General features: G+C 37.4%; 1 protein-coding gene across 3 annotated transcripts in view; it reads left to right on the top strand.

The window, feature by feature from the left end:
- PRELID2 (PRELI domain containing 2) overlaps positions 1-20,766 on the top strand; it is a 69,125-nt gene that overhangs the window by 36,277 nt on the left and 12,082 nt on the right. For all 3 annotated transcript variants that reach the window (XM_034405061.3, XM_034405054.3, XM_060688561.2), the window contains exons 3-6: positions 3,838-3,911; positions 4,739-4,899; positions 18,133-18,238; positions 20,581-20,645. In XM_034405061.3, the coding sequence (XP_034260952.1) occupies positions 3,838-3,911; positions 4,739-4,899; positions 18,133-18,238; positions 20,581-20,637 (398 nt within the window). In that variant the 3' untranslated portion in view covers positions 20,638-20,645. The remainder of the gene's footprint in view (positions 1-3,837; positions 3,912-4,738; positions 4,900-18,132; positions 18,239-20,580; positions 20,646-20,766) is intronic.

Below are 20,766 nucleotides of genomic sequence, written 5' to 3' on the forward strand. Positions count from 1 at the left end.
CAGAGGCAGAAAAAAAAACCAAAAGAAGCAAGACACAGAGCTCACAACCAAGGAACCTGTTGCTAAAATTCACCTCTGGGAACAGCTGATTGGGGGTATTTTGGGAGGCTGATCCAACTGCCAATCAGCTTTTTTCTTATTTTCCTCCCAAAAATCTAAGGTGCCTCTTATACTCAGGTGCGTCTTATACTCCGAAAAATACGGTACTTTGAGTTTAAATTGTTTTATTTGAAATAATCTATCTCAGCAATTTAGGAAAAGTCTTGAGCTCAAAAATGCTCACATGAGTATCAGAAGAGTGGCTGAAGTTCTAAGCGTTACAGCAATGCTGATAAATGGTATGGATATCAAAGAAAAACTGGCTATTTTTAAAGGGGAAAATAATATGAAAGGGAGGCCCATATATTTGGGTAGAAGTGACATGATTTCTATATCATGAAAATTGTCATTTTATAGCCATTCAAATGCCAGATAACTACTGAGTGGATATATTTAGTGCCTTGGCCTTTTGGGGATCCTGGTCTCAAAATGCAGCACAAGACAAAAATTGTTTCACCTGAAACATGTGGTTTACAGGTGAAATGTCTTGGAACAGATATGAAGCATCAGTAGATTTTCAGATGGTGCTGCAATGCAGACTTCGGCATCTCTCACCAATAACTCTGCTGGCTGAGATTCCTCACTTGTTCTTCCTGCCCATTTAGAGGTCTGAGGAATAAAACTGAATAAACATAATCTTTTGTTTTTGGCTCTGTGGTTTTTGCTTGCTACCATTTGGGTAAATACTGACTTGAGGTGCAGTTGAGTGAGAAGAAAATCGAGTTCTCTGTCAATTGCTATCCTCCACTGTACTGAGCTGACATTTTCTTGGAAGCTTTAGAGATAAAAACTAGTTAATCCATAGCTTCTTAATCTTCACTGCCTGCCTGCCTGGACCATCAGTTTTCTATTTATTTTTCTGCCCTGTAATACCTCTCCTCTTTCCTCGAGACTACACTCTGGTCAGATTTGAGACAGATTGCTAGGTGTTGCCAACCCATCTTGATAAGAAGGAAAACATATACATACGTACATATATACATACAATAAAAGTCTTTTCTTCGGTTGGTAGGAAGTATTTAATTGCTAGTCCCTGACAGTTATAATGGAATGTTTGATATTTTGCAGCAGTGAGTAAAATGGAGCTATATAATTTTGTTCAGCTTTGCATAAGCATCCCATTCAGTTTCATATATTTCTATGACTATTGCATACCTGCTGAAAATGATTATGCTGGAGCAGAAATATAAGCAAATTCAGGATTGTGAGAAAATTCCTATGAGCCATTTTTCTAAGGTAAAAGGTGAATCTCACGACAATCCGTGGTTGCTGTCAAAAGGGATAATTCATTCCTTAGTTCTGCGATTCATTTCTGTGGTTCAGAATAATTTAGCAATAATAATAATAATAATCTGTGGATTGTATTAATTGTATCTTCTTTTTCTATCACTCAAACTCTGCAAGCATCTTTTTTTTTTTAAAGCTCTTAGGTTTTTTTTTTAAACCACAGATTTATTCAACTATTGTTCCTTGTTCCTAAATGACTGTCCCAATCCCCTCTTCCCCACAAAAAAAACCCCCCTGCCTTCTTATCCATTGTGGCTGTCAGATTGGGGTCACAGAGGTAGAAATGTCCTGTTGTCAGGTGTAGGAAGAAATATCCTTCTGGGTTCAGCTCCAAGTGGGAAAAAAGACACTGGAAACATGGAGACTGCTTGGAAAGATGGTTTAATGGTGGACAGGATCACATGGTTTGAGTTCCTGAGCAGAAAAGAGAAGAGATGCTGAGAGTCCATGGGTTTTATGCCCTCTCTGGGCTTTGAACTTCCTGGGGCCCAGAAAGAGTATCCTGATTGGTTGTCAGACTCCCAGGGGGTGGGGGTCTTAGCTAGCCTTGCTGGCTGATGTAATCTTCCCAGGTGCCATGTGGTGAGTTTCTGTCCTAGATGGGTCCTACTGTGTTGCAGATGAGTTTCAAAGATTGAAAGATTGAGTTTCTGCCTCTGGCCCATTGACAAAGGTGGGGGCAGGAAGATGGGAGCTGCTTTGTCTTTAAAACATGCTTCTCCATTTCTCATACAGGGAAACATAATCTGCCTTTTTAATATTTCCCAAAATATTTCATTCCTGTAGGAAAGGGGTGGGTGCTAACTTCCTACACAGGAAAATAGGATCTCATTACAATATAGTTACTAGTACAAAATACACTAAAAGGATCTGCATCTATAATACAAATATAGTCAGGAAATAAGTAAATAATTACCACTTCTGGGAGGGATTGGAACCAAGATTGGTCATTCCACCAACTCAGTTTCCAAGTGTTGCCTTACATGTTTTGTTTTGTTTTTTAAGGAAATAATCTGTTGGAAGGGGTACCAAGTTATTTTTCAAAATATTCAAAATTTGTATTCTCCATGGCATGCAATTTTAATACATTTTTTTTCCTTTGGGAAATAATCAGCATATGACTCCCTATAAGTATGTCAAGTGGGAAATCCATATACAGTGCCACTACATCTATTTAAAATGTACTGCAGAATGCTGTTTCCAGGGAAGAAATATTCAGATAAGGTTTCAGACAGAGTTGCCTTTGCTCAAGAGCAAGTAATGGCCTTGCTCCAGGCTATTGCCCACGCAGGTTATCAATTAACATCTTACTGAAGCTTATGGACTTAATCTGGAATCATTAAATATTAAAATGCAAATTGATTTTAGAAGCCAGTCATGTTTGCATTGTAGGTCAATACTTAAAATTGGGAGAAAGAGGCTATGCTTTAATTTTCAGAAAGGAGCTTTATTCTTGTCACTGGTTCAGTGCAGAGCAAAAATAAATGTTTGTTGTCCAAGAAAATCGCTTTAGATTTCAAACATTGGCATTGCTAGATGGTAGTTTATGCTCTTAGGATGTACTTTAGAATGCAGAGTGAGAAGAACGAGCTGTATTTGCTCTGAAGTGCTGACCCAGGAAGATACTTGAAGCATGTAACTAGCAACACAAGTGCCTCTGAAATTAACTCCCTGACTCCTATTTGCCAAAATGTATTGTGATTTCAAGGCAGTTCTGGGAAGTTCTAAAAAATTTGAATTTAGCATTGTATTTTATGCTTTGTTATTACCATCACAGTAGATTTAAATCAGTTTTCTAAGATTACTAGGTAGGAATTGTTGGAAGAAATGTCTATCTGGGTTCAGTTCCAAGTGGGGAGAAAGACACTGGAAACATGGAGACTGCTTGAAAAGATGGTTTAATGGTGGACAGGACCACATGGTTTTGAGGTCCTGGGCAAAAAAGGCACATGGGTGAGAGAGAGATATAGATTTATACCCTCTTGGGCGTTGAATTTGAGCTTGTATTTTGATTGGTTGTCAGATTCCCATGGGGCCATGCAGGGGTAACTCTGTAGGTTGCCTGTGTCCCGGGCTTGGTTGAGCCTTGCTGGGTGATGATGTAATTTAAGAGCTTTGGGCAGGTCGTACTACAGCTCTGCCTGAAGGAGGTAGATCTTTGTTATGTATAATAGACTGGCCAAGGCCTTAATGGCTCATTGACAAAGGTGGGGGGCCTGAGATTCTGCCTCCGTTTTAGGAGAAATATTCTGCCCCTTTAATATTTCCTAAAATATCTCATTTTCCTAGGAGAGGGGTGGGGGCTAACTTCCCACAGGCTGTTGGCATTGCAATATTCTTTGAGTACTAAAGCAGAAAACATTAACTAAATCCCTTTATAGCTCCCAAGCCTTCCTGCTGCTATTGTTTGATTTTGTTTGTTACTCTGAAAACTTATTCTTTTATTATCAGACTTGTCTACAGGAGTCATATATCGGAGAAGGATTGCAACATGCCAAAATGTAATTCCACACATTTTAAGAAAGGTAACTAAATTCAATCCATTAAAATTCATTATAAAGATGATAGAGGCAAACTATGCTTTTGTTCAAAATTCATTAGTTTAACTTTTTGGAATTACAGATGACAGCATTTAAAATCTGACACTGAGAGGAGATAGCTAGTGTTCAAAGTCCTTATCTCAAAACGAGGATTTGTAAAACAATCAAAGTAACATTTTTTTTACAATATAGTTAATTTAGCTCTAGAATCAAAATTGAAAAGTGATTCTTGTTTTAAGCTTCTAATACCATCAACTTTCAAATTAAATTACAATATTTGTGATATACTGTATGTTCTGCTATGTACGATACCATTTTTTTAAAGTGCTTTTTAAATTTTACATATTGAAAATATAATAATTCAATTTTACCACATTTCTCTTTACTCTTTCCATGCCTCATCTAGATGGGAAAGCATAAAATTTACAGGTACCAAAGAGAATGAAAAATGAACCCAAATGTTTTGAGTATTGTCTTGTGAGCAAACAGTTGATGCTTTCTTTTGGAACTGTTACGTTAAAGTGGACTTAAAAAAGAAATAAAATGGCACACATTAAGTTGATGCTTTGCTTTAAAATGTTGCAATTGGCAACATTTAACAAGTTACTAAGCAGTGGAAATAACTAATAAAAGTTGCATGTTTATCAAATGTCAATGTTGTGTCAGTGGTTACATGTTACTGATACTGTAGATATTAGCCTTAATATAACTATTAATGATTTTAAAAGAAAGAAATTATTTACTAATGTACATAATCTGATCTTTTTTTCCTCACTCCATTTATTGACCATTATAAACGTTACATTTGACAGATTAGTATCCTGAAAGTATCAGAAGTCTACTTAGAAGAGGAGTCGTGGCTTAATATGCAAGATAGAATTATGTCTATGAAGACTCACTGTCTTACGTGGACAGAGTATGCCACCCTAAATGAAGAATCGGTCTTCAGAGAAAGCTCTGAAAATCGAAATTGGTAAGTTGTAGTAGGTTCATTAGAAAGTGGTATTTGTATTTTCATTTCTTGTATCACCTTCAATAGGAAGAATTAAAGGTTTTACCTTGGGCATCCATGATGCTTCTTAGTGATATAGTAAGTCTGTGCAATTTATGAACCACTAAACCAAGGGCTGCTTGCTGCATGTATATTGAGATGTATTGAAAACACTGATTTGGGGTTCTTCTAAGACTTTAACATGTTCTTTTAGTTTGTCAAACAGCTTACAATTGATAGATAGGATGTCATGCAGCTCTATAAAAGTCATAAAAGACAGTATAAAAATAATCCTTCTGGTACCTGGTTGATTCTGAAGCCTTACTTTTATATTCTTTATACTGCTGTCATTATTTATTGGTTGCAATATTTTGTGCCACTTTTCACACTAAGAAGTTGTCCATAAACATTTTATTAATAATCATTTTTGGAAAACTGTTACAAATGAAAAAGAAACAATATCGGCAGACAAACATAAAATTAACAGTAACATCCCATTAAAATCACGAAAACAACAATGTGGTTTTGAAAATTTATTTATTTACTTCTCTCCTTTCTATTTTTATAAAAAGACTCTGATGTAAATTTTAACTTTATGGCCTTTGGCATTCCAGGACTGCTATAGAGGAGGGGTTAATCAGCCTAAGTTCAGTGACGGGCATCCCACCTTGAAGGGAGAAATGCAATAACATTTTTCAACATTTGCAAACCATCAGAACTTGCAACATTAGGAGAGGGAAAAGTGGGGAAGATAATGTAGAATCTGAAAGATCCAATCCTTCATATTACTTCACCCAGAGAGAAAACTTATACTAACCCTGCAGCTGATTTAATAGAATTATTTCCCATTGTTCACAAATAACAACTCTGTAAGGTGTATTTTCTAAAATCTGATTACACTTTAATAGTAAAGATTTCTTCAAATGAAGGCAAATTTGGTTTTATTTTTGAGCTGTTTTGCAGTTGTTCTGGAAAAATAAGCAAAAGTAGTGAATCAATGATAAAAACAGAAGTAGCATCCAGACAATTGTAGTATAAAAGAAGACTGTGCGGAGCTTAAAAATTGTCTTGCATGTTATAAACAACTGGCTCACTGCAATAAATTTTTTAAGAAAGGCCCATAAAATAAAAATGTAATAGTAACTGACCCAAAATTAATGTATTATAAAAAAAGTTAATGTTGGTTAAAGTAAAATATGTGGATTTTTTTTGATAGGTATTTTTATATGAGCTCCGTTTTCTGCAAGAAATGCATTTAGTAGATAATTAGAATGTACAGCAAATAATAGTCACTTAGTTGTATTACATGGACACTATTGTGATCTAGGCTTCCTGAGTCATTAAAACACACGAGTAGTTGCAAAAACCTCTTTTATTGCAACAGCTGTGAATTACCATTCACAGCTGAGTCCCAATTAGTTGCAAAAAGTCCTTCGGGAGAAGTCCTTCGGGATAATCACCAACCTTTATTTCCCTTGACACACTGCCAAAGACCTACTTCGCAAAGCCACATGGAGTCCAGAATCAAACAGAGATGCTGACTGGGAACAGAATTAACAACGTTGCTTTCTTGCAAAGGGCCCATGTGCCTTTGCTCCTCTTTTAAGCCTTATGGGAGGGGCCAATCATCTCCAGGCCTTACTCCCGAATCATCCCTTTAGTTTTAACTGTTCTTGCCTTCTGGCAGCTCTGCGCATGCGCACACTAGGAACAGGCTCCTCCTATTTCTCTGGCTCTCTGATGTCTAACTCTGGAGGCTCCGGAGTCCGTGCATAACTCCTAGATGGCTTTGGCCCCATCTCTGCCTCTGACGCAGAGCCCTCGTCCAAGCCTTCCCCAGGCTCCAGGAATGGCCCATGTTCCTCCCCAGCCTCCTCATTGTCGGACTCCGCTGCCAGCTCTGCAAGCTGCTGGAGGACCACAACAGACACACACAAAAGAGGGGCCATTTTTTTTTTATTTTTTTAAATAAATTTTTATTATAGTTCAAAAAAACAAAAACAAAAACAAACGTATAATAGTTTTTCTATCACGGTGTAACATCACCAAAATATCCATGTATATATACACCAATAATCAGAAAGTAAAAATAGAAATTATTTACATATTCTTATATACAAATTTACATTTCCAATACTTATTGATTACCATAATTATACCATCATCTATAATTATAATCCAACCTTATCCTTTATCTCTCTCCTATCGTTTCTGGATCCAATCATACCACATGTTCCAACTACTATAAAAATCTTACAAAACTGGTAAAAGAGATTCAGATTTTTAAAAGAAGTGCCATTTTGTACATGTGGACTGGGACCCATTTTCCTGTGGTTTGAATCTATGGAAAGCTGCAGGGATATTTTTAGTCAGTTGGTTAGAATTAATTGGGTTTAAAAAGTATTGGCCGAGAAGGACATGCTTTTGATTTCAGTCTTGATTTCAGTATGAAAAGACAGCAGTCCTCATAACTTTGTCTGAATTAATTTTTTGTGGCTCACTTTTAAAGACTGGAGTTGTAGAGGATGAAAAAGAGAGCAAATCAGTTGGGAATGTTACATGAAGTCTTGGAAACAACAGGTCCATTACAAATGCCTTTGCGGCCTCTGACCCGCTGTCGATCCCTCGCGGCTCCTTGGTTCACCGAGGAGCTGAGGGAGATGAAACGCCGGAAAAGAGGCCTAGAGAGCGGTTGGAGGGCCAGTCGCGCTGAATCTGACCGAACACTGGTAAGGTCGCATATTAAGACCTACCTAGTGGCGATAAAGACGGCAAAGTGTAATTACTTTTCCGCCTCTATTGCGTCATCAGGGAATCGTCCAGCAGCCCTGTTCAGGGTAACCCGCTCCCTGCTCCATCTGGGAGCGCGGGAGGATCCCTTGGAAGGCAGGGCGGAGGATTTCGGACAATACCTGTATGACAAAATCGCTCAGATCCGGGGGGACTTGGACTCTGACTGGGTAGATCAGGGCAGGGTGACGAGGAATAGTCTTGAGAATGTTATCTGGGAGGAGTTTGATGCTGTGACTCCCGATGATGTGGACAGGATTTTGGGGAGACTTAGTGCGGCCACATGTTTACTGGACCCGTGTCCCTCCTGGTTGGTACTGGCCTCCCGGGAGGTTACACGAGGCTGGCTCCAGGGTGATATCAACGCTTCATTGAGTGAGGGTTACTTCCCCGCGGCCTTGAAAGAGGCAGTGGTGAGGCCTCTCCTCAAGAAGCCGTCCCTGGATCCGGCAATATTGGCCAACTATCGTCCTGTCTCCAACCTTCGCTTTCTGGCGAAGGTTGTTGAGAGCGTGGTCGCGCGACAGTTTCCGCAATTCCTGGAGGAAACATCCTATCTGGATCCGTTCTAGTCTGGTTTCAGGCCTGGGCACAGCACGGAAACGGCATTGGTCGCGTTGGTTGATGATCTCTGGAGGGCTCGGGACAGGGGTTGCTCCTCTGTTCTGGTCCTGTTAGACCTCTCAGCGGCTTTTGATACCATCGACCATGGTATCATGCTGCACCGGTTGGAAGAGTTGGGGATGGGGGGCACCGTGTTACGGTGGTTCTCCTCCTTTCTCTCCGACCGGTCGCAGTTTGTGTTGACAGGGGGGCAGAGGTCGACCTCGAGGCCTCTTATATGTGGAGTGCCTCAGGGGTCGGTCCTCTCGCCCCTCCTGTTCAATATTTATGTGAAGCCGCTGGGCGAGATCATCCGTGGCTTTGGGGTGAGATACCATCAGTACGCTGATGATACTCAGCTGTACATCTCCACCCCAGGCCACCCCAATGATGCCCTTGAAGTGATGTCCCAGTGCCTGGAGGCTGTACGGATCTGGATGGGGAGGAACAGGCTCAAGCTCAACCCTTCCAAGACTGAGTGGCTGTGGTTCCCGGCATCCCGATATAGTCAGTTGACTCCATCACTGACTATTGGGGGCGAGTCTTTGGCCCCCACAGAGAGGGCTCGCAATCTGGGAGTCCTCCTGGATACACAGCTGTCCTTGGAGGAACATCTGACGGCTGTAACCAGGGGGACCTTTTATCAGGTTCGCCTGATCCGCCAATTGCGGCCCTTTCTTGATCGGGATTCCCTGTGCACAGTCACTCATGCCCTCGTGACCTCTCGCCTTGATTACTGTAACGCTCTTTACATGGGGCTCCCCTTGAAGAGCACCCGGAGGCTCCAACTGGTCCAGAACGCAGCAGCGCGGGTAGTAACGGGAGCAGCATGGCGCTCCCATGTAACACCGCTCCTGCGCGAGCTGCACTGGCTCCCAGTGGTCTTCCGGGTGCGCTTCAAGGTGTTGGTTATCACCTTTAAAGAGCTCCATGGCATAGGGCCTAGCTATCTCCGAGACCGCCTGCTGCCACCGACGACCTCCCATCGACCCGTGCGCTCCCACAGAGAGGGCCTCCTCGGGGTGCCATCAGCCAAACAAGCCGGGCTGGCCTAATTCTTTTTAAGTGTTTTTAATTGTTTGGTTTATTGTTTTAATTAATGGAGCCAAATTTATATATATTTTTAACTGTATTTTAATATTTGTATTTGATGTTTTTATTTGGCTGTTCACCGCCCTGAGTCCTCAGGGAGAAGGGCGGTATACAAATTCAAAAATAAATGAATAAATAAATAAAAGTATATTGGTCAGCTTCTTATTTTGAAGTGAGAGGGACATTTAGGTTCCCAGGAGAAGGATATGATTTTCATCCTGGGTTAACATAATTGAAACAGTGAAGGGTTTATCTTTTAATTGTTTTCCCTTTAAAACATACCTATATTCTAATTCCTGTTGGACTCTTAACATTAATCAGGGCTTCAAATGATAATGGCAATGATTCTGAAATTTCATTTCAATAGCCGGGAGAATCTTTTCAAGTGCCAGTTGGCCTAGCAGGATGAGTCAAGGATAAAAGTTTTTGTAGATTGTATAAACAGAACTCATGTTTCCTCAAAATAAAGGGATTTCTAAGGATTCTGTGTAAACTCTGATGTAGTCCCAGGATTTAATTTGGAAAGGGGGAATATAAAGTATTATCAAAGGTTTCAGCAGAATGGTCAACAAAAGCTAGCTCATGCAACATGACTGCTGATAGAACTCAGGAAAAATTCCCTTGTATGAAACAGTAAACTGACATATGGTTTGCTATTTCATATTATGGACTTGCTCTTTATAGTCTGGTGCATTAATTTCTTTGGAGCTTCCCAAACACTAAGTAATCATCTTTTTTCCTGATGAGAAAATCACATAGGCTAATGCACAATTGATACACTGTGAATGAGGAAGTAAATGAATAAGCTACTAATGCTGTTGATTCAGAAAAGACAGTGAATGATCCATCAAGTTTACCTTGCAATTTGCAGTTTGAGTGTTAACTTTGTCTTCTCATCTCTTAACCTTAGATAGCACTTATAGCCAAATGTAGGCTCATCTCTTTCATTTATATTGACAATAAAACAAAGAAAAAGCTTCTCTGGATCAGATAAAAATCTTATTTGTTTTACCTTTTTTTTTTTTTTGGTTCAACGCAGTAGCCAAGCAGGTGCTTTCAGTAGGCTCACAAATCTGAATTTCTGCCTTTATGTATATATATTTTCTTTATGGATTTCATTTTTTTCTTTTCCAACTAATCCTGAACAACAGACCATATTAGTCTACATGGTGCCATTCTGATTTTTAAAAAAAAAAATTTAAGAAGATTTTTTGAAAAGTACTTTTCTATTATTTTCTACAATGAAACTATTGTATATACCACTCAATCATTCATATTTGTTTGTAACCTTCAATTTGGCAAAACTGTGCCTCATAGGGCAACAGTTTTTCAACCAAGGTATTTCATGTGAACTAACTTACAGAATGCATCCAAAATCCCATCTTGAAATTTGGCAAACTCTGCTTCTTGAGCATAGTTGCATTACAATGGTCAGCTGTTGTCATGTGATCGGCATTTCCAATGCTTCCTGACAACTTTTCACAGTCAATGGAGAAGCTAGCAGGGAGTTTAAAATCAACTGTGGCAGGAACAGAGGAAGGAAGGAAGGAAGGAAGGAAGGAAGGAAGGAAGGAAGGAAGGAAGGAAGGAAGGAAGGAAGGCTTCTGATGCTCCTGCTATCTTTCTCAAGAGGATTCAATAAAGAGCTGGCAGGAAGTTGGAAATTTCTCCACTCCCACTGATTTTTTGTTCAACAATGAGCATTCCTGTGTTTATGTAAGGAATATCTCTGCAGTGATGACCCAACAGGACATGGGTTGTCTAAATAAGATTTAGTGGGAGAGAGAACTCCATGGATAGTGAATGTTCTTTGCTATGGCTAGTTAGCTTATTTTGAAGTCTTTCTACCCATCTTAAGTCATTTCTGCTCCTATATTTAAATTCCAGTAATGGTAGAAGCCTTTGGCAGTAAATAAAAAAACATGAAATCTTTGCATGGCAGTATTGTTGAAAAAGTAACTTAAGAGATATGTTCACAAAAATGTAATTCATTAGAAAAGATAGGCTGAATATTGAGTGAGCTGAATAATATAAGATAGCAGAAAGCAAGGGGGCTGGATATTTTAGGAAAAAATGATGTGAAAATATCCAGAATCAATTTTTACCAAATGAATAAAATTCATTTGGTAAATGAATTACTGAAGACTATTACACCTTGAAAAAGTTGTAGCACTATGAATTTTTCTCACTTACCTAGCTTTTAAAGTATGCTAGGATTGCTTTTGACAATACCTGAAGGATACAGTTTGAAATTACAACAGAATCATTTCTTCCTTTTTAATGTACAGCTTGCTGACATTCTTTGTCATAGTGTGCATTGCAAAATATGTCCCCCCCCCAATAATCATAGAAAACGAGAAGCTAAAATGGCAAAGTTAGTTTGCTGTCTACTTCCCAGAGCTTCTCATGTAGAAATATGTGGAAAATTAGTCCTTGATCCTTGATCTGGGGAAATAGGATTTCTGGACATCCTATTCTAATCCTCAGGAGGAGCATTTGGTTTTAAAAAGTCAAACTGAATATTGCAGCTCTAAGCTTTCTAAGCTCATCTAATTTCTGCTTGCTAGTAGAACAAAAAGGGGCTAAGGAATATAATTTGGTTTTCTATTGTTATAGCTCTGAATGCCAAAAATGTTAATTGATTTCATTTGTATTGGTAAATATTTCAAAATTTGGTGAACAGTGGAGCCTATATATTGAGCAGTACTGATTCTAAAATGCAGTTCTATTTTATTTTCATGCTGTCAAATGGTGTACACAGATCTTTGAGCTTCTCAGGTGCAGGCATGTTTAGTTATTAATGGGCAAGAGGTTACTTTTTCATTCCAAATCACATGAGAAATTAATGTTGAGGAATATTTTCATTTTCTGCCAGAATATTTTCATATTCTGCCTTCTCTGTGGGGGCACCCGCCATCTGGAACGAGCTCCCCCCGGAGATACGGAGGATCCCGGATCTGCGCACTTTCCGCCGCGCCCTCAAAACACTCCTATTCCAGCAGGCTGGTCTGGCCTAACCTCCCTTTTTAAATGCTTTTAAATTGGTTTTATAATTGGGGTGTTTTAAATTTGGCCAAAGTATTTAATGTATTTTAAACTATTTTTAACATTTGTATTATGTATATTTTACTTTTTTGGCTCTTCACCGCCCTGAGTCCTTCGGGAGTAGGGCGGTATATAAATTTAATTATAAATAAATAAATAAATAAATAAATTTGAAAATAACAGGGATGGTGTTTTATTGGAGTGATTGGATTCAGCAATTTAAATCTCTTGATTTCTAGCAGTTGTCTTAAAGACATCTTGATATTATGTATTGAAAATGACTTGCCTATAATTGCACATCAATATATGTAACTGAAACATGTATTAAATAATAGTACATCTTGGGTGCTGTAACAGCCTCTTAAGGATCTGTAAGAGTTCTGATAGTTGAACATGAACTAAAAATTCGATGTTATAAGGAATTAGAAAGTTAAAATGAAAGTTAGCATTAGTTATAGTATCTGAATTGTAGAATGAAGAATATGAAGGACTAGTTTTGGAATATCATTGGGTCCAGGTATTAAGAAACATATATATGTCTTATGGTTTAAAAATAAAAAAATTCATCAGAAAATATTTCTCCAGAAGATATTATTTCATATTTACTAGAGCACTCAAAGGCCCTGAAAAAGTGTTTTTGTCAGTGGATCTGGGGACCATGAATGAAGATGAAGCCAATCAAGTGTTGATCTGATTGTGTTGCTCCTGACATGGAGGAGATGGTTTTTTTTTTTAAATTAATTTTTATGTTGTGGATTTTTTTAAAAATGTAAGCTGTCTGGAGTCACCTGTGTGTAAGTTGGGCAGCCATGTAAACTTGTGTAAATAAATAATTATGGCGTTTGGAAAAGCCTCTGTTCTAAAAAAAGAAGATGAAAAGATAAAACAAAATGTTTCTGTATGGTCTAGAATTGATGATAAACTTAAGAATTAATTCTACACATCTTTCCCCCCCTCTCCTATGCATTTATTGGTTTCTCTTTTTTTGGTCAGTTTAGCTTTATTTATTATAATATATCTAAGTTTTCTTTATTTCGTAGAATACTTTTTTTCCCTTATTGGTGCTGTAGATTTCTAAATTTCACTATTAAATTAAAGGGATGTGCAATGATCGTGTATAAGTGGTAACCAGCACAAAAACTGCCTGTTCCTGCAATAAATGCTTTGTTAATACAACAGGCCAGCCATTCAGTTGCATATTCCAGACCTTGTTCAATCTACGGCTCTGAATTACACCAGCTGTGCCAATAACCAAAGTAGCTGCCAATTTTGGGAGCTTCAGGGAAACAATATCAAGAATGAGAAGTGCACTCCAGAAATTTTTGCATTGTCATTTAGAGTGCTATTTAGATGTAAACATTTGTGTCTACAGTAGTACCTCCTGCAATTTTCTGTAGTATATTACACACGGCTCTGATTTCAAAGGCATAGCCATGTAGTGCAATGAGATTGTGAATTAATTCTGTTGCTGGGGATGTGGGGCTGAGAAACAATAACTTTATACTTTCTGAGGGGATCTAAATATTTATAAATACTGCAGATTGGACAGAGTATAAAGAAGGAGGAGGCTGGAAATCAAATATCAGCTTCTGTTTTATCTTTATTTTTTTTAAAAAATATAAAAAATGGTAAATAACTGGAGAAATTATTACTAAGCATTAAGCTCATAGATAGAAACTTTTTGATATTATAAAATAAATGCATGGAATTGTCTATCAATGCCATATCAATGCCATAGTTTTAATTGTACAATTCAAGCAACTTTCTTTATTTACATTTTAGAAATTATATTGAACGTTGACATAAACTTTTTTCTCTTTAAATGTTTGCTTTATCTAAACCAGTGGTTCTCAACCTTCCTAATGCCGCGACCTTTTAATACAGTTCCTCATGTTGTGGTGACCCCCAACCAGGGGTGGGTTCTAAATTTTTTTACTACCGGTTCTGTGGGCGTGGCTTAGTTGGGGGTGTGGCTTGGAGGTCATGTGACTGGGTGGGCATGGCTATGTGTATAGGGACTACTCAGAGGGCTGAAAAAAGTCATTTCTGACAGGTCCTTGCACTTTTGACTGGTCCTCACACTTATGACCATCCTCACATTTATGCCTGTGCAGCATTCTTAACAACCATATCACTCATTTCACAACTGCTTCTCTTCAATGTGGTATAAGATAGGGCAAAAAACGTAAAATGTGAGGACAGTCGTAAATTCGAGGACTGGTCAAAAGTGTCAGGACCAGTCAAAAATAACTTTTTCAGCCCTCTGAGTAGTCCCTGTGCACAAAAGGACTACCCAGAGGGCTGAAAAATGTGATTTCTGACAGGTCCTCACACTTTTGACCAGTCTTCGCAGTTATGACTGATCATCATTTATGCCCATTGTACCATTCTTAACAATCGTGTCACTCATTTCACAACTGCTTCTCTTCACCATGGTGACAAGATAGGGCAAAAACGTAAATTGTGAGGACAGTCGTAAGTTCGAGGACTGGTCAAAAGTGCGAGGACCAGTCAGAAATAACTTTTTCAGCCCTCTGAGTAGTCCATATGCATAAAAGGATACAGCAATAGAGAGGGATGAAGGAAGGGAAGGGAATTTAGAGTAGGAGGGAGGGTAAGAGAGGGAGGAAGAGAGGAGAAGGAGAAAGGAAGAGGAAGTAGGGAGGAGAAGAAGAGGGGGAGGAAGAGAAAGTAAGAAGGAAAGAAAAGAGAGAGGTGGTAGGTTTGAGGAGAAAGATTGCTGTACAATAAAAAAGATGAAAGGGAAGAAAGTCAACCCCAAACAAATATTAAGATATTAAGATAAAGAATGAATTGTTAAACTTTAAAGAATAAAAGAGAACAAATAGCAATAAATAGCAATAATTAGAAACACATATACAAACATACAACATATTTTCTTTGAACAGAGTATTTGGCCGGTTCACAAATTTAAACAGTTGTAGGAGGTTAGCACCTACCCCTTTCCTAGAAGAATGAAATATTTTGGGAAATATTAAAAAGGCAGAATATTATATTTCCCTGGATGAGAAATGGAGAAGCATATTTTACAGACAAAGCAGCTCCCACCTTCCTGCCCCCCCACCCTTTGTTAATGGGCCAGAGGCAGAAAGTCAATCCTTTGTCAAAGGACATTTGCAACACAATAGCAACAGAAACTAACACAATGGGCCCCATCAAGCCATATGATCCTGTCCACCATTAAACCATCTTTCCAAGCAGTCTCCATGTTTCCAGTGTCTTTTTCCCCACTTGGAGCAGAACCCAGAAGGATATTTCTTCCAACACAGTATTTAGTCATTTCAATTAAATTTATAATTTCTATATTTCCTTTTTACCATATTTATTCCTCATCTATTTTTTAAAAAAACCAATATTACCCTTCATCCTCATCTCTAATCTTAATCAAATTCAATTTTTCCCTTCTATATTATACCCCTTCTCATTGTCATCTATTTTTATATCCAACCTCACATTGGTTAATTATGTAATACAGTTGTTTAATACAAATTCAACATTCTAATATAAATCAATTAGTTATATAACTATCTTTTTTGTATATTAATCATATGAACATGAATATTCCAATTATTTCCATGCAATCCAATTTCTTACAAATCAATTAATTATATTTACCAATAATAATAAACCAAATAATTTCCCCCATATATTCCTCCAAACCACAACTTAACCATTTCTGCTTTCAACACAATATACAATTAATAGTATCTCAATTATTACAATTCCCTAGTTAAATAGAGCTTTTTTTCTTTTGTGTTTTAAAATCTTGAACCCCCTCTTGCCCTAAATTTCCCATTGTTTGCAGTTTTGCACCTACCTTTTTTGGTGAGGAAAAAGTAAAAGAAATCTCTCTGCCTCATTTTGTCACGTTGCAGCAAAGACCCTGCTTCCTTACTTTCAATTTCGCTTTTCAGCATAGCTAGGGGGAAAAAAATTTGCTCTAGGAATTTATCTCTTTGCAGCTAGCTCTTTGAAGCCCTGCGGCAAGAATTTAAAGTTTTTTTTCCCTCTAGCCATCAGCTGGGACTCCGGAGGCAGCAATAGATTGGGAGTGGGAGGGGTAAGCGAACGGCGACCGGGCGATCCAACAGAGGCAGAGGGTGAGGGTGAGTGAAGGCGTGGGGGGGGGGACGAGAGAGGGCTTTGGCGACCCCTGTGAAATGGCCGTTCGACCCCAAAGGGGTCGCGACCCCCAGGTTGAGAACCACTGATCTAAACCATCAGGATGCTAAAAATTTCTAGCTTATGTTGCATAAAAATCACTGTGCCCAGCAACTGTCTATATTTAGTAATGTGATTTTCACATGTTATAATGCAATAAAGCAATTACTGGGGTGGGGGTGGGGTGGGGGAAACCACAATAATTTGCATAGCTCCACCTTTTCCATGCATGTATGCATATTTCTGGTGTATTTTATAGAATCATGGCTCAAAATAACTGAATGTTTACTATAGACATGCTTTGCTTTCTGATACTTGTTCATAGTTATGATTATATCACTTTATCAAATACCTAAAGCAGTCTGTGTCAGGGATTGTTGCTTAGCAATCTGACAAAGTAAAGCTACTCCTCACTTTCTTTTTCCTCTTAATCTTAACAGTCTAGTTTAAAATTTAATAAGTAGCACAGATAGTTTGGTGCCATCAAGTTAGGTTCAACTCCTCGATCAAACAAACTGATGATATATCAATAGACATTATCTGGATTTGACCGGAAGAATAGTGGCGACACAGTTGGGGATTAGCGGGCTCTAATGAGCCCCGCGAAATCCCGGGCTGACGAACCGCTGCAGAGGGGTCTTTGGACCAGATCTGTGGTTTGCAGCCTTGTTGCTTTTCAATTAGGAATGGCAAAATTTGATAGTTCTCTTTCTTTCATATGGATATTTTAGTTCTTCCAGCTTTGAAAATGATAATTACCGATGAGGGTTAGGGAAGAGGGAAATGGCTGTCTGCAGTTTCTTTGGCTCACACATATATTCAAGACATGATTATTAAATGCCATTAAAAAACACAGTTCTGTCATATTACTACAGGAAAAACATTTGTAACCCATATTATATGCACCCCTGTTTGTAGGGCTGAATTAGAGCAAATGATCTTTTCATTTTCATTAATAATCACTTTAATGAATTTTAAAGTAGAATATGTTATTTACGTATTTATTCTAAAACACTATAGCACTTATATTGTATGTTATATATTATATTTGCATCATGCAGGCATATTTTGTTGACATACGGAAGATGTAAAACTTTAATGAACTAGAAATAAAACCACAGCCAAAAAACCCAAACTTTTATAATATGTGATATGTAACCTTGAAGAGATAATTTTGAATATTTTCTAACCTTTGACATTTATTATTTTTATTATTATTATTTTTATTATTATTATTATTATTATTATTATTATTATTATTATTATTATTATTATTACAGTTTAACATATTGTTTTGGAATTCATAATGACCACAACAACCAAAATATATGAAGCCCTTTTCTGTTTGCATATTTGATTCATTTTTTTTGTCATTAGCAAGTATGGGTGAGTGGATTCTTTTTCTCGTCTTGTCTGATGCATGAAAGCAATTGGATGACCTTACTCCAGGCATTCTAGGCATTGTTGACAATGGTCCAATTCAGTTATGTTTTTATTTCATAGGACAGAATTTGTTCAGAAAGGAAATATAACAGTAAAAGGGACTGGCTTGCTGAATTGCTTACTGGAAATTTTTGCACAATCCTTTTTAAATCAAGGAGTCAGAAGGGTAAGTGCTTTATTTTTTAAATTTAATTCTCAGGTTCTTGACATCTAATGCTCTTTTTTCTGTAATGTACAATATTCTAGTTGCTTTATATTAAAATGTGTCAAAACAAGTATTGGTATAGAAGACATTCCCATATATGTATTTGTTTAGACTAATACAATAGGTCACCAGCTGCCTACATTTTATTTATTTGAAGTTTTTATTCAGGCAGAGCTTGGGTGAGTTTTTGAAGCAGAGTTATTCATATAAGTGCCTAATTTTCAACTAACCCAACTAATAAATTATCCCTGAGATATTTAGCCAACAGCAAATGTGGCTATAGGATGCTGATGGTTGTTTTGTCATGGTATCTTCCCAGAATCTAATTATAAGATTGAGTATGTATATTCATTCACAAACAGACACATTGGTCAAGCAAATATATGATCGGGTACATTATAAAATTGATTAGAAGAAAAATTGAGAAGCCCTGACACTTTTGAATAATGTAAAGAATTGATCCTGACCATTTTGGGGTTCTTGGGATAATTGTCAGAACTGGAAAAAGATTGGGTAGATAGAACATAATGGGATGAAGTGATGCTTCTGAGGTCTTTTTATGTTTCTTTTTATTCCTTTTGATAACTTTTTCAAAAAAACTCATCTAGTCAGGCTTATTCTGGGATGCTGCCAGATGTACTAAAACTTTATTTCAGTGGTTACTTGAGATTCATCTTACTTGCAGATGGTTCACCTTTTTCTTTCAGATGTTTCCATTTTCATCCCTTTCTGTAATAATATTGATATAAGCAAAACAAGACAAATAAGAGGTCAAAGGTATTTGCAGTCAGAAGTACCTGGATGCACTAGATGACACCTCGTGCAATCTTAAAAAGAGACAGAGCAAAGTCACATGATGCAGCAGATATTATAACACATTGAAACTAATGAAATACAGCTTTCTCTCATTGTATATTAATTCGCTTTATGTGAGGTCCAGCAAGGTAAAGGAAGCCCATACTTACCTATAGAAGAAAAATTTTCACTACAGAGATCAGTTAAATTCAGTTGTCTACATTTGCATATAACAAACAAGGTTTGTTACAACAAAAAGATCAGCGTAGCTGATAAAATTAAAATGACAAGTATTAGAGCCTCAATTGTAAAGAATATATTTATTGGGCAGTACCATTCTTTCAGTTATATATTACTTGCAAATTGATCATTAGTCATTTATATATTCCTTTTCTTCCTCTTCTTTCCTAACCCTTATATTAGAAGCAGCAATGCTATGAGGAAGAAAGGGAAAGCAGCTTTCACACTGTGAACATAATTGATTCAATAAATAACATGTTAAGATTCCTAGTGCAAAACTCAAGAGTTCTCACATTTGTCAGTTTGTGCTGTATTTAGTAAATGGTGGCAAACTTAATTTAGATGGATGAGCTGTATTAGTCAGTTCTCACTTCCTGTGGAGATGATGAAAACAGAAAAAGGAGCTGTAAGTTCCAATATTTAAAGTTTATAAAGAAGCATTTTGCAAGCCATTCTGAATTTTTAAAATGTGGATCATTTGGGTTATTGGTTTGTAACTGATCCAGAGTTGGCATGGTAAACATAATTTCCACATTCTATTATGAAAAGAAGATTTGATGTGTACTGGGCTGTTTGAACTGCCAGGTTTTTGTTACATATACAGATGTTTCTCCTTTACCAGAGAACAAAAAGATCCCAATTAGTGTGGGGCCTTGAACTACAGCCACCGACATCCATATCTGAAAACAAACAGAATACAGTAAATACTAGAATCAAACTATCCAATTCCAATTAGTACACTGGTCAAAATTGCAACAAGCTAGAGCTCTAGTTTCCAGTTATAAGAGAGCTGATAAATCAGTGCAAACAATATATTTTTATTTTCACAGAATTAAAAAAAGAAAATGTCTGAAGTATACACACACACTTTCTGAAATGTTTGCAAGTTGTGGCCAGAAAGACATTCAAAATTACTAGCCAAAAGCCCAAGCAGTTTATTCACTAAATGTTAAGAATCTAAAAGAGAAACCTCTTTAGGAACTTGCAACTTGTCTTATTGCCTAGTTTTCTATGTAGATTTTTACTTGAGAGCAGCTTTCCCAAAATGGTATGGTATGGATAGAATTTATAGAATGCCCTGTTGTTTATCTATATCCCGAAAGTTAGCAGTTTATCGCTGAAACTTGTAAGAGGTTCCGTGCAGTAGGACTCCATGGGGTGAATCTAATTGTGTTAGCAAGAGATTTGGGATGACACTGGAGTATGCATACGGTTATTTGTAAAATATTTAGATTTCAAAGTGATCTGGTCTGTGATATTTTTTACAGAGTATTTCAATCATGGAGAGGCTTCTGCAAGACCAGTTTGGAGGGCCTGTTTTATAATGAAAAATGTGAGTGTGCAGATGAACTGTTTTATTCAATGCAATAATTAACCAAGAAAGTTAAAAGATTTTATAACCCATTTGATTCGGAGCCTATTTGAATAATCTAATACTTGAATTCTGCTTGTAC

This window comes from Pantherophis guttatus, chromosome 2 (genome assembly GCF_059756535.1).
Source record: "Pantherophis guttatus breed Tessera chromosome 2, ASM5975653v1, whole genome shotgun sequence".
Classification (NCBI taxonomy): domain Eukaryota; kingdom Metazoa; phylum Chordata; class Lepidosauria; order Squamata; family Colubridae; genus Pantherophis; species Pantherophis guttatus.